Source organism: Bos grunniens, chromosome 16, assembly GCF_055505025.1.
Source record: "Bos grunniens cultivar Pamir isolate PY7600 chromosome 16, Bosgru_T2T1.0, whole genome shotgun sequence".
NCBI lineage: Eukaryota > Metazoa > Chordata > Mammalia > Artiodactyla > Bovidae > Bos > Bos grunniens.
Window position 1 is genome coordinate 36,706,760 of NC_141180.1, and position 14,051 is coordinate 36,720,810.

The following is a 14,051-nucleotide window of genomic DNA, read 5'->3' on the forward strand; positions in this document are numbered from 1 at the left end:
TTTACCAAAGACACAAAAGAAAAATATTTTATTTAAAATAGCCACTTTGGCCTTGACCAGTCAGGGTTTTCATGACAACTTTGCACATGCCAAAAAACCTCTCTCAATGTCATTATTCCACTACAGGAAGTCTGCAAAAATGTTCTTTCTCTTGTCATGGATGCATGCAGAGCTCTGTCTGCACCCTCAACCGAGACTAAAGTCATAATCTTTATTAAAAAACAAACACATACACACACACACAAAACAAAAACAGACACAATTCAGAAGCTCAGAAGTACAGAGAGGCAGAAAGTGCTTAGTAAACCTGAGAAAAAGACCAAGGTTCAAAAAGTGCCTGAGAAGAGAGGGGCTCGGGGCTGAGCCTGCAGCCCCTGTGCAGGCTGAGGTCATACGGTGGGGCCCAGGGAATGAGGGTGGATAATCTTTGAGTACACTGACACACAGAGAGAACCCACAGGAGGAATGCACTTCTGTCTTGCTCTGATATGAGGCAGGAACCCCTCCTAGAGTTCAGAAAGGGGCTTTATTCCACTCGTTCTACTGCTCTGAACTCCACCCGCCCAGCTAGACTGACCTGAGTGAGAAAGAGGAGATGCTGCTGTTTGCCAGTACAAGGACGAGTCCCTCCCCTGCCCACACCTGTTCCCCACTCACAGGAACATTTTCACCCGTCTACAGAGATGGGGTGGGGAGCAGAGGGAGAGAATGGAAATAGGTGCATCTTTGGGGTGGTTTTCAGAAGAGGCACAGCACAGCAGAGGTGCTCTCCTCTGTGCCCTGACTCCCTCTGCAGGTGTTTCCCGGCTGCATCTGGTCTGGGGAAACCCAGGTCAGGCAGCAGTGTTGCACCATCTGATCCAGGGCCTCTGGGGCCCCCTTGAGAACAGATGTAGTCTAGCATCATTCTCCCCGGGGCCCATACTCAGCCGTGACTGATTTTCTCCTTTGCAGCAGCAACTTCCTGAATTTCTGCTCCATTCTAGAAGCTAATGTGAGGCTCGTTACCATCTGTGCGCCCAAGGTGTGCTGTAACATTCTTCGGGGAACCCCAACTCCCCCGACATAGGCCATTTCTGTAAGCAAACTGCCCTCCTGCCAAGCAGCCCAGAACTTTCTCTGAATCCTAAAGGGATGTTCATCCCCTTGCTGATTTTCATAAAATCTTTTTTAAAAAGGAAACCCAACAAGAGCGTTTTCGACCTAGTTCTGTAGAGGACTCTTCCTTTCAGTCTCTCCCTGTTACAGATTTTGCTTTTGAGAGTAAAAGAGGGATCAACAGTAGCTGTGACTTTGGTTTTAATCCAGAACCATTTTACGGGTTCAGAACATCACTGCAGTTACAGAGTGCTTCTGGGACCCACAGGAGGGGCAGCACCTGTTGAGTTCGACTCCTCCTCCTCAAGCCCCCCCCATCCCAGTGACAGGCACACCTCCCTTCTTAGCCAGTGGCTTCTGTGACTTAACAGAGAAACTGTTTTCTGACCTATAGAGGAAAGGGTTGGTGGACGAGTCATAGACAATAGAGACATGGATGCTTCTCTTAAATCCTTTTTCTTTCATATCACCCCAGGATGCAAGTGTCATGCCTCCCAATCAATCCCCCTAACTTTCCCTTTCAGGGAGGAATCAGTATTTGGGTGATTTCCTAACTCTTTGGTTGCCTTTCCTGTAAAAAATTAACCTAGGAAGTGAATAAATCAGCAATCTCCAGGCAAGGATTACTGGAGTGGGTAGCCATTCCATTCTCCAGGGCTCCATCCCTGGGTCTCCTGCATAAAAGCCGGCAGATTCTTTACCATCTGAGCCACCAGGGAAGCCCAATCCTTCCCCAATGTTAAGTGTCTCATAGAGGCAGGAGTCTGGATCCTGGCCACACCATCTCCATCAAGGGCAGGGAGCCCATAGACACAATTCAGGAGGCCCCTGGAGACCGGCCATCCTGAGCAGCTGTGTGCAGCTGTGCCCATGCTGGTCACTAGGGAACCTCCTGGTTCAAGGTAACTGACCCTTGCATTGACCAGCAAAGCCATCCAGGAAAAGCCAGGCTCTCAGGGGAATTCCAACGCCCTGACAAACCAGGAATCTGCTGTGTGTATCTTGGTGGGGGCCCCATCTTTGGCACCCCGGCAGTTTATTGAGGATGGGTGCATGGTTGTACATGTATCTCTTGGTGCCTTTCCCACCGGTGTGGGTCCCTCTGACTGTAAACAGTGCCGTGTAGTCAGGAGCCCCAGACTCCTGGACCCCAAGGTGACCTGGCAGTGCTCACGAACCACTGGTTTCCCTGAATCTCAGTGCAGCCCTCGTGCTGACAGAATCCCCCCCAGTGCAGAAGGACACGGCGTGAGGGGGATGTGCCTGAGGGTCAAGGAGGTAGACAAGCTGAGTTTGCGCTGCTCCCCACGGGGGTCAGGAGCTGCAACGGCAGGAGGCTGATAGGGCACCTGGCATGCCCACTGGGGACTCAGAGTCGCCTGCCCCAGGTCGGCCGCACCACGCCTGGAACCGGAGGGGAGCAGCTCAGGTGCTGGGAAGTTCGTTTGGGGTCCTCCTGGGCCTCTGAGACTCGCCCCTCTTGGAGGGTGCAGGGGCCTCGGGAGGCTGAGGGGAGCAGCAGCAGCAGCAGAGGGAGAGGAGGCGGGTCCTGACCACGCGCGTGCAGAAGACGAACATGATGCAGTTGGCACCTCCCTGGAAGGTGTTCCCGATGCCCTGGTGGGGAGAAAGGAAGAGGCGTGAGTGCCAGGGCTGAGTGGGCCTGAGCAACACATGCAAGGAGGAGCAGGGGACCCAGGACCTTGTCCTCCACCCCTGGGGGCTGGTCCATGGGGACCCTGGCCACCAGGACCTCTGACAGCACCAGGCAGGCCTGAACTTGAAGGCATGCCTCGAGTCTTCTGGGTTGGGAAGGGCTAAGGGTCGGTCCACTTTCCTGGGGTTCCTCCTAGGCCATGGGACAGCAACTCAACACCCACGGGCTGCCCTGGAGCCACGCTGACTTTCAACCTTTTCTCCTCAAGGCTCCCTGTCAGGCAGGGCATGGAGGAGGGCACAGGGGAGCAGGTCCCCCACATGCCCACGCTGGCCGGAGCATTGGGGCCTGCCTGCCCCACTGACCCTGCAGCTGGCCAGGCAGGGGAGGGCAGACCTACGTGCAGAACCACCAGTACCGGCATCCGCACCACTGGGGAGCCACAGAGGGTCAGGATGAAGCGCACAGTGCTCCAGACCCGCAGGCAGATGAAGATGAGCGGGATGAGGACCAGCTTCTTATTGGCCACGGAGGTGCGGCGCTGGAGCTGGTGTGCCTCGGAGAGGATGGGCCGGTACTCCGAGAGCTCCTCGTGCTGTGCGGGGAAGGCAGAGAGCAGACGTGAGATGAGCGACATGAGATGGGGGCCCTCCTCCCCACTCCCTCCCTTGCCCTTGGGCTGCTGTCTCCCCGCTCCTCCTGGGGACAGACCGGCTGGAGTGGGAGGATGTGAGGCGTGCAGTGCCTGACACTGGCAGCCCAGGTTCCATCTCTGGCCCGTCTCATCCATCCACTGGCCGTTCCACATCCTCACATGGATGTCTAAAGCATGTCGGAAGCTTTTCATGTTCAAAACAGATGCCTGACCTCACCCCCAAGCCTACTGCCTGCTTCCCCATCTCAGCCCTGTCCTTCCAGCTGCCCGGGCCCCAAGCTTGGGAGTGGTCTTTGGTTCCTGTCTCCGTGCGACAGCTCATATCTGCCCCATAGGCAAGCTCCGCAGGTTCTGCCTTCAAAACGGACCCAGACCTGGAAGCTCTGTCCACAGTCACTGCCACCAGCCAGGTCCAAGCACCACCAGCAGTTCGCTGGACGGTTGCCACTGCCTCTTCACTGGTCTCCCTCCATCGCCCTGATCACCCCAACCCCCTCTCCACTGAAATGTCACTCTCAACACAAATGCAGTATGGTTCCTTGAAAACCAGTGTTCGTTACAGCACTATTTATAACAGCCAGGACACGGAAGCAACCTAGATGTCTTTTGGAAGATGAATGGATAAAGAAGACGTGGTACACATACACAGTGGAATATTACTCAGCCATAAAAAACATCTGAGTCAGTTCTAGTGAGGTGGATGAACCAGAGCCTGTTATACAGACTGAAGTAAGTCAGAAAGAGAAAAACAATTATCATATATTAACACATGTATATGGAATCTAGAAAAATGGTACTGATGAGCCCATTTGCAGGGCAGCAATGGAGACGAAGACACAGAGAAGAGGCTTGTGGTCACAGAGAGGGAAGGCGAGAGTGGGACAAACGGAGAAAGTAGCTCAGCATATGTACACTATCACGCGTAAGGCAGACAAGAGCGCCAGTCACTCAGCCACATCTGACTCTTTGGGACCCCATGGACTGTGGCCCACCAGGCTCCTCTGTCCATGGGATTTCCCAAGGCAAGAATATTGGAGTGGGTAGCCATTCCCTTCTCCAGGGGATCCTCCTGACCCAGGGATCCAGGCCTCCTGCATGGCAGGCAGATTCTTTACCATCTGAGCCTCCAGGGAAGCCCCCATAAGACGGATGGCTGTTGAGCAGTTGCTGTATCACAGGGAGCCCAGTGTGGTGCTCTGTGATGACCTGGAGGGATGGGCGGGGGGTGGGGGTGGGTGGGAGGGGGATGGGAGGGCAGGGATGGAGGCCGTGGAGGGAGAGGAGGTATGTACAATTATGTCTGACTCACATTGTTGTATGGCAGAAAACAACACAACATTGTAAAAATTAAAACAACAACAAACCTAAGTCAGATCAAGCCAGTCTTCCACTCCAAGCTCTTGGTGACTCCTCGTTTCATCCGTTCCTTAAAAAGTCCCCAACTCTAGCTCTCTCTGACTTCATTCCTGCCACATTCCTCATGCTTATTCTGCTCCAGCCACACAGACCTCCTAATCCTCCAAACATGCCAGGCACACCCCACGCCCAGGTCTCTGCACAAGCTCCCTCCCGCATACGTGCCCCATCAGTTGGGTTCAGTTCAGTCGCTCAGTCAGGTCCGACTCTTTGTGACCCCATAAACCGCAGCACACCAGGCCTCCCTGTCCATCACCAACTCTCAGAGTTTACCCAGACTCATGTCCATTGAGTCGGTGATGCTATCTAACCATCTCATCCTCTATTGTCCCCTTCTCCTCCTGCCTTCAATCTTTCCCAACATCAGAGTCTTTTCAAATGAGTCAGCTCTTTGCATCAGGTAGACAAACAGCCAAAAAAAAAAAAAAAGACACAGGCAAGAGCTGCAGCTGGGCAGCGGGGCAGGGGGACGGGGGTAGTCCTGGGCAGAGCCTGGTGGGGCCCTTGGGAACTTCCATCTGGGAGCCCTGGAATCTTCCTAGGGCAGGAGGAAAGAGGAGGTGAGAAGGGCACCCCCAGCCCAGACAGAAGACCAACTAAAAAGCCCTTCAAAGACAGAGAGGATCTCAGACCCATTGGTACTCCTGCCAGCATCTCTGTCAGTGACTCAAAGTTAAGCCACAAGAGGGCGGCAGGGAGGAATGAGAATCAGGTAGATTTCCAAGTAAAAAGAAAACCCGAAGTGTGTGTTTCAGGAGACAGACAGGAGCACAGGGTGGGGATCAGGTCTCAGACAGCTGCGAGGAGCATTTTACACACTTGGAAGTTGTTGCTGAGCCTGCAGCACACTCGAAAGATGGGGGCATTCTCTCCTACAATTTCAGCCTTGAAAACGCAGAGCAGAAGGACACACACCACATCAGCAGGATAAGCTAGGAAGCCTGTCCCCAGAGCTTTCACTCTGTTACCACTCCAGCCAGGTGCCATATTTTACCTTCCATCGGAATTGCACCTCTGCCTCCTCCTAGGAGTGCAGGAACCATGCTTGAATTCTCATTAGAAACTCCCACTGCCACTCAGAACTTTCATGTATAGTAGATGCTCAATAAAAATGCACTGAACAAATGCTTGAGCAGATCAATGGATGGGCTAATCTGAGCATTTCTGGGGTAGCCCTTTGCACATGGCTGGCTTCCTTAGTGGGTCAGCAATAAAGAATCCATCTGCCAATGCAGATGTGGTTTTGATCCCTGGGTTGGGGAGATCCTCTTGAGAAAGGAATGGCAACCCACTCCAAGATTCTTGCCTGGGAAATCCCATGGACAGAGGAGCCTGGCGGGCTACAGTTGCCAAAGAGTCAGACACAACTTAGTGACTAAACAATCACAACAACCACTTGTACATGGCTAGGAGAAAGCCTGTACTTTACATCTGCAGAAACGAACCGGTAGTCCAGCACAAGGAACAGTTCAGTCAGATGATCAGAGGAAAAGCATTCTTTCTGAGAGTTTCTGGCCAGAAGTCTAGCAGACTTCTGATCAGCCCAGTCTATTGAATTCCTGAGAGCCCGAAAAACCTACCACTTAGGATATTTTAATCACCAAGAATAAGAAGTGAATTATTTGTACCACTGATTAGGGAAATCTGTGGCCTTCCCTCCCCAACTCGGGGGGTGGGGGTGGGGCTGCCAGGTCAATTCCTATTTGGCTAGTGCTGATCTGCACGTAAGCATCTTTCATCCAGGTTCCTTTCAAGGTTAAACAACTGCATGGATCTGTCCAGGAGGGGGCAGTAGAGAGCTGTGGCCCAGACCGCAGGCTGAGCTCGTAAGCCTCCTTGATTCCACTCACTGGGAGTCTGCGGAGCCCCTTAACCTTGGTGAGCCTTGTTTCCTCATCCACAAATGAAGGAATAAAAGGACCCGCCCCGACGGGGCTGTGTAATTATCAAACCAGACAACCCACAGTGCTTATAAAATTCGGCATGCATCACGCTGAGTGATGCAGAGCAAGCCCTCCCTCACTCCGGCCGGTCACTCGTCCTTCCCCTGAGATGGCCGACCCTGTTGCGGGGACACACTGGCCACACAGAGCTCTGGGCGGGCCCCCCGGGGCACCTACCGCCCGGTGGATGTGCTTCCGGATGAGGAGGTAGAGCACGGGCAGAGTGACGTAGGCCAGCAGCTCCCACAGCTTCCCGGTCAGCAGCATCCACAGCACCCGGTCCTCCGCCTCCAGGTTGATCCAGCACCAGCCCACCGACACGTCCGAGGCGTCGTAGCCGATCTTCTTCAGAGCCACAGCTGCCACGGTGATGGCCAGCGGAACCCCCCAGCTGAGGAGTAAGGAGCAAACAGGCCGCGGTGAGGTCAGACCCAGCTCCCAGCAAAGCCAGCAAGGGCGAAGCGACCGGGATGCTGTGCAGACAAGGTCAGTGTTCTCCCAAGCCCACAGCAGACAGTGTCCCTGGAGAACAGGGGGGCTGGAGTCCTCAAAGCCCCCAACCCAGCTCTGCTCTGCCTAAGCCCAGGAAAGGGGACACAGGGGCTGTCCTGGCCTCCCACCTGGACACACACATCCTCCCAAGCGCTCGGAGGCTGGGTTCTAACTCAGAATTGCCAGGCTCCTCGGAGACTAGGATGCCATAGCATTCTCACTTCCCTGGTGGCTCAGACGGTAAAGCATCTGCCTACAATGTGGGAGACCCGGGTTCGATCCCTGGGTTGGGAAGATCCTCTGGAGAAGGGAATGGTAACCCACTCCTGTACTCTGGCCTGGAGAATCCCGTGGATGGAGGAGCCTGGTAGTCTACAGTCCATGGGGTCTCAAAGAGTCAGACACAAATGAGTGACTAAAATCACACACCATAGCACCGGAACAGCCAACTCCTTCCTGCTTCGGGAGGCCTGGGCACCAACCTGCAAACATCGGCCCATGTGGCCAAACATCATCCAGACACCCCACTAGCAGACAGGCCCCCGTGACCAGCCTGGGTCCGGGAGTGCATACATACACTGGCGGCTGTCAGGGTCCCGTGCAGCTGCAGCAGGAACTAGAAGAGGGGGTAGGCTCTAGGCAGACATGTCTTCTTGGGCCCTGGCAAGGATCCAAATGTGTTAGTCACTCAGTCCTGTCTGACTCTTTGCGACCCATGCTACTCTGTCCATGGAATTCTCCAGGTAAGAATACTGGAGTGGGTAGCCATTCCCTTCTCCAGGGAATCTTCCTAACCTGGGGGTTGAACCCAAGTCTCCTGCATTGCAAGCAGATTCTTTACCATCTAAGCCACCAGAGAACCCAAGGGGACACTTTAAAGCATAGAGCCGGGGTAGGGCCCCCTCTCAAGGCAGTGCTGGATGGACTTTTCTAGAGTTTAGCACAATGGCAACACAGCCAAGATTAGGGCCGAGCCCCAGGGCCCTTCCCTGGTAGTCCCCATACCAGTCTTCCCCCAAAACCTTTCAAGTTGGTGAGAGGGACACAAACAAGCTAATGTGGAGGCCCTCAGGGTGGTTAAGAGCTTGGACAGCGATGCAACAGGCTGGGTCCAAGTCTCGGGCCTGCCCCGCGTGGCTGCAACACATCAGTGTTTTTCTGCACAAAATGGGGATGATCACAGTGCCTGGAGCAGAGCATTGCAGTCAGTCATTACCAGAATGAACTGATTAGCGTGAGGTCCGCACACAGGACAGGGTGTGTCCGTGTTTATGTCAGGCAGGCTCATCCCTAGGTCCCAGGATCCAGAATCCAGGCCTGCGGTGCAGGCGCCAGGGAGGTATGAGGCCTGTGACCCCAGGAGGACACACGAGCCTATGTCCCAGGTCAGCTGCCCAGAGAACAAGTAGTAAGTGACCAGGACAGTGTCATTAGGAAAACACTTAGTGCGGAAAGCAGGAAAGCGGTTCTACCTCAAGGGCTCTGTGTAAGGGATGCCAGCTCTTTCTGAAAGTCATAGAACATGTGGTCCAAGTTGCACTTGGTCTGTTACCAAAAGGAGGCTAGAAGAGCGGTGTTTCTATCTGGGTCTCCAAAGGCTGCAGGATGGGGGAGGAGGCAGGGCAGGCATGGTGATGCAAAGGAGAAAGTCAGCTCCCTGGGCCTGGGGAAGGCTTGGTGTCCATCCTCCACTGACCGCTGCAGGAGGGCCCCACAGCCCTGCAGCTCCGGCTGTCCGGAGGCGGAAGCGACATGTCCCCCTTGAAGGCACAGAGGCACAGGAGGGGCCAAAACTCCACCCAAATGAAAGGACTATGGGATTATTATGTTACACTTACAATGGAGTGTGCTATTTTTTTTCAACTTTATCTGTGGCTGCACTGGGTCTCGGTTGCTGGGAGAGGGATTTCTCAGTTGTGATTAGCGGGGGCTACTCTCTAGTTGTGGTGCGCAGGCTTCTCACTGCAGTGGCTTCTCTTGTGGAGAAGGGCCCCAGAGTGCAGGCCCCAGAGTGCAGGCTCCAGAGTGCAGGCTCAGTGGTCGTGCTGCACGGGCTTAGTTGCTCCGTGGCACGTGGGATCTTCCTGGACCAGGGATCAAACCGTGTCTCCTGCATTGGCAGGAGGATTCTTAATCACTGGACCACCAGGGAAGCCAAATGCTTGTCCTGTGGAGAATTATTGATCTCTTAAGTTAATATATATTATTGTCAAACTATTTTGTCTTTATAAAAGTTTCCCACTTTAAAACTCAAGCCATTGTAAATAGTGCTGCAATGAACGCTGGTGTATGGCAGAAACCAACACAACATTGTAAAGCAATTATCCTCCAATTTTCAAAAAACAACCGCACACCATCCTAGTAAAGGACAACATGTGTCCACTATGAGTTCCAGAAGGCGATGGCCATGTGGGCTCACTGCTCCACCTCAGCATCCACATCAGTGCCCGGCGTGTGGCAGGGCAAAACTAGGACCTACTAAATGAATGAAGCATGAGCCCAGCGGCCAAGACAGCTTTTCCCAATTAAATGTTCACTGCAAGGACATTCCTGAAAGGAGGTGAAAGGCTTTTAAAGCATCAGTCTCCAACCTTTTTGGCACCAGGCACTGGTTTCATGAAAGACAATTTTTTCCACAGAATGAGGGGTGGGGGAGGATGGCTTGGGGATGTGGTGTTGGATAAGACTGTTGAGAGTCCCTTGGACAGCACGGAGATTAAACCAGTCAATCCTACAGGAAATCAACCCTGAATATTCATTGGAAGGACTGATGCTGAAGCTGAAGCTCCAATACTTTGGCCACCTGATGCGAAGAACTGACTCACTGGAAAGGACCCTGATGCTGGGAAAGATTGAAGGCAGGAGGAGAAGGGGATGACAGAGGATGAGATGGTGGGATGGCAACACTGACTCAATGGACATGAGTTTGAGCAAGCTCCAGAAGATAGTGAAAGATGGAGAAGCCTGGAGTGCTGCAGCTCATGGGGGGTCGCAAAGAGTCAAGACACAACTTAGCGACTGAACAACAACAAAACACATTAGATGCGTTGTGCACTTTATTTCTATTATGGTTACAGCAGCTCCACATCAGATCATTAGGCATTAGAACCCAGAGGTTGGGGACCCCTGTTAAAGGGCTGAACCAGAAATCTGAAGTTAGAGGTGGGAGAGCAGTGAGTAGAGACCATCAGCTGGCAGGATGGGAGCCAGGGATTCCCATCCTGGGGGGAAGGCAGAGCACAGGCTTGGCAGGAGGAAGCTGCCTCCTTCCCTCCTCAGCATCCTCAGGGCCCCCAAAGGAAACCCAGGGACCACAGGGTGACAACCGTGGTCCAGGTTTTACAACTTTTGGTCTGATGGACAAAAGCTACAACGCGATGTCTCTCCTCTGTGTGATGGGTGTGCCTGGAGCTGAGTCTGTGCTGGAAAACAGCCAGAGGGAAGACCAAATAGACAAAAGGTTTTAAAAGGCCTGAGACTGTGGGTTGATCAATCAGAGTCGCTGTTTGAACTTGAGCACAGACAGCAGCTTTACTGGAGCCAGAAGCTGCCTGGGAGGTACCTGAGTGTACCTCCCACTCAGAGGAGTAACCTCAGGGAGCGTGGGAACAGAATGGGCGGGATGGTCTAATAACCCCGCCAAGCAGGCTCCAACAGATGCGTAATTTATAGGTAAAGACACTGGTGTGTTGGTGATGTTTTAACATCAGAAAGACGTCTGCATACAGACACACACACACACAAACTGATTATGAGTTTTACTAATATAAAGTAAAACGTATGGAAACCTAGGTGGGCAAGGGAGAGTGGAATGAATTGAGAGATTGGGATTTACATATATACACGATTGATGCTATGTATAAAATAGATGGGCTTCCCAGGTGGCCCAGTCAGTAAAGAATCCACCTACCAATGCAAGAGACACCAGAGACATGGGTTTGATCCCTGGGTCGAACCCCTGGAGCAAAATGGCAACCTGCTCCAGTAGTCTTGCTTGGGAAATCCCATGGACAGAGGAGCCTGGCAGGCTAACATACAGTCCATGGGGTTGCAAAAGAGTCAGACAGGACTTCGTGACTAAACAACAACACATTAAATAGATAACTAATGAGAGCCTACTGTATAGCTCAGGGAACTCTACTCAGTGCTCTGGGATGACCTATGGGAAGAAAATCCAAAAAAGAGGGAATACATGTGTATTTAGAGCTGATTCATGTTGCTGTACAGCAGAAACTAACACATCAATTGTAATGTGAGAAACACGCTCAGCAGCCCAAACTCAAACGAACGGTCTTGGAGAAACAAGGTGCAGCGGGAAGCGGGGCTTTAATGATGGTCTTGCAAGATCGGGTGTCTGGTGGGCAGGCTCACCCAGGGTCGCTACATGGATCATGTTATCCGAAAGCTATCCCTAGCAGGCAAGCCCCTCCTCCAGTTCCTCACTGGCTGAACACTGTGGAGCAAACAATCTTCCTGGGTGTCACCTCGGTTTACTTCCTCTCTCTTTATGGGCTGGCCCCTCACTGACATCTTGTTTCCTCCTTTCCTCCGCACCTATTTCCGTTCTTATGTTTTGAATTCACCAATGGAATGAGCCAGCATGAAAATCCTAGGCATCCCGCCCTCTCTCTGTTTGCCTGGACTTTCTAGTTTTGTAACTATTGCATCAGCAAGCTGTCACTCAAAACTAGCTATTCTTGAAAATGGACCACTTTAATAAAGTTCTTTATTTCTTGCAGTAAAGCAACCATACTTCACTATTTAAAAAAAAAAAAAAACGATGTGAGGCGAGGCACACAATCTGTAAATAATAATAAAATACACAATACTCATTGTGTACTCCATACAGCCAATTGATTCTCACAGGATGCTCTTGTTGACTTTTTCCAAACTGGTATCCGCAGCCAACCTGTGGTTGCAGTTAGCCAATGAGAGTAGTTCCCTGACAGGAAGGTGGATGCTATTTTCATTTTCCTTAACGAGTAAGATGGAAGTGAAATGAGGAAGACCTGGGGCACCAGACAAGTGCTGGGAACTTTACTGGCTTGATATGAAGTTGATATGATGTTTGACATGACCAACCTCTCTGTGACTCAGGTAACACTTTCCCAACACCAGAAGATATTTCTTCTTTTTCCCTGCTCTGGGACCTGGCCCATTCTCATCACCTTCCCCTGAATGTCCAGCTTCCCACCTGCCCTGATGTGGCTGCTACCTGGGCTTAGGTTCAGAGACAAGAAACACTTTTACATTTTATCTTTACTACTAACATTTCCTGGGCTTCCCAGGTGGCACTAGTGGTAAAGAATCCACCTGTCATTGCTGGAGACATAAGGATATGCGTTTTTTCCCGGCGTCGGGAAGATCCCCAGGAAGAGGGCCTGGAAACCCACTCCAAAATTCTCGCCTGGAGAATCCCGAGGACAGAGGAGCCTGGCGGCCTACAATCCATAGGATCTTAAAGAGTTGGACATGACATTTCCTAATCACTTTCTTAACTTTAGATCAGGGGTCCAACATACTAGGGCTCTCAGGCCAAATCCAGCCCAAAGTCTGATTTTTAAATTTGTTTTTCCATTTAATTTATTTTAAATTGGAGTATAGTTGATTTAAAATGTGTTCATTCCTGCTGTACAGCAAAGTGAATCAGTTATACATATACATATAGCCACTCTTTTTATTCTTACAGTCTTTTAATTGGAGAATAGGTAATTTATGATATTGTGATGGTTTCTGCCATCACAATATAGCACAATATAGCAACATGAATCAGCCATAGGTATAAATATGTCCCTCTCTCTTAAACCTCCCACTACTTCTCTCCCCAGCCCACCCCTCTAGGCTGTCACAGAGCACCGGCTTTGTGTTCCCTGCATCACACAGCAAATTCCCACTGGTTACCTACTTTACACATGGTAATGTGTATGTTTCAGCGCCACTATCTCAAATCATCCACCTTCTCTCTCCCCCACTGTGTCCACGAGTCTGTTTATTTCTGCATCTCCACTGCTGCCCTATAAATAGGTTCGTCAGTACCATCTTTCTAGATTCCATATATGTGTTAATATACAGTATTTTCCACTCTTTTTTTAGATTCTTTTCCCATGTAGGTAACTACAGAGCATTGAGTAGAGTTCCCTGTGCTACACAGTAGGTCCTTATTAGCAATCTCCTCCCTGGTGGCTCAGTTGGTAAAGAATCTGCCTGCAGTGCAGGAGACCTGGGTTTGATCCCTGGGTCAGGAAGATCCCCTGGAGGAGGAAGTAGCAACCCACTCCAATATTCTTGCCTGGGAAATCCCATGGACAGAGGAGCCTGGTGGGCTACAGTCCATGGGGTTGCAAGAGTGAGACATGACTTAGCAACTAAAAAATATATATAAATATATATATTTATATATACTGGTATATATGTCAGTCCCAATCTCCCAATTTGTTGTATGTTCTTTAAAATAAAGTTTTATTGGCACACAGCCACACTCACTGGTTACATGTCACCTATGGCTGCTTGCAAGTTACCAGAGCTGAGCTGAGCAATTGCATGGGACGTCACATGGCCTGCAGAGCTGAAAATAATCACTATCCAGTCCTCTACAGGAAAAGTTTGCTGACATCTGCTTACAAATCAACAAAACTATAATTAGGACCAAAGGGGTTCTTGTTTTTCATATAATTTATTTAATTGTACGTTTAAATAGTTTAATTTTTAATGATAGTTCTAGCTAACAACCAGCCCAAAAAATACCCTGAAATTTAACAGTTGGGTTCCACAAACTGGCTCCAGGTCACCA

General features: G+C 51.2%; 1 protein-coding gene across 2 annotated transcripts in view; it reads right to left on the reverse strand.

Annotated features, from left to right (window-relative positions):
- GPR157 (G protein-coupled receptor 157) overlaps window positions 1–14,051 on the reverse strand; it is a 24,672-nt gene continuing 10,621 nt past the window's right edge. The window contains exons 2-4 of one of the 2 annotated variants that reach the window (XM_086344323.1): window positions 6,947–7,160; window positions 3,156–3,350; window positions 1–2,715 (exon numbers count right to left, since the gene is read on the reverse strand). In XM_086344323.1, the coding sequence (XP_086200449.1) occupies window positions 2,524–2,715; window positions 3,156–3,350; window positions 6,947–7,160 (601 nt within the window). In that variant the 3' untranslated portion in view covers window positions 1–2,523. The remainder of the gene's footprint in view (window positions 2,716–3,155; window positions 3,351–6,946; window positions 7,161–14,051) is intronic. The other variant, XM_086344322.1, reaches the window with a different exon arrangement.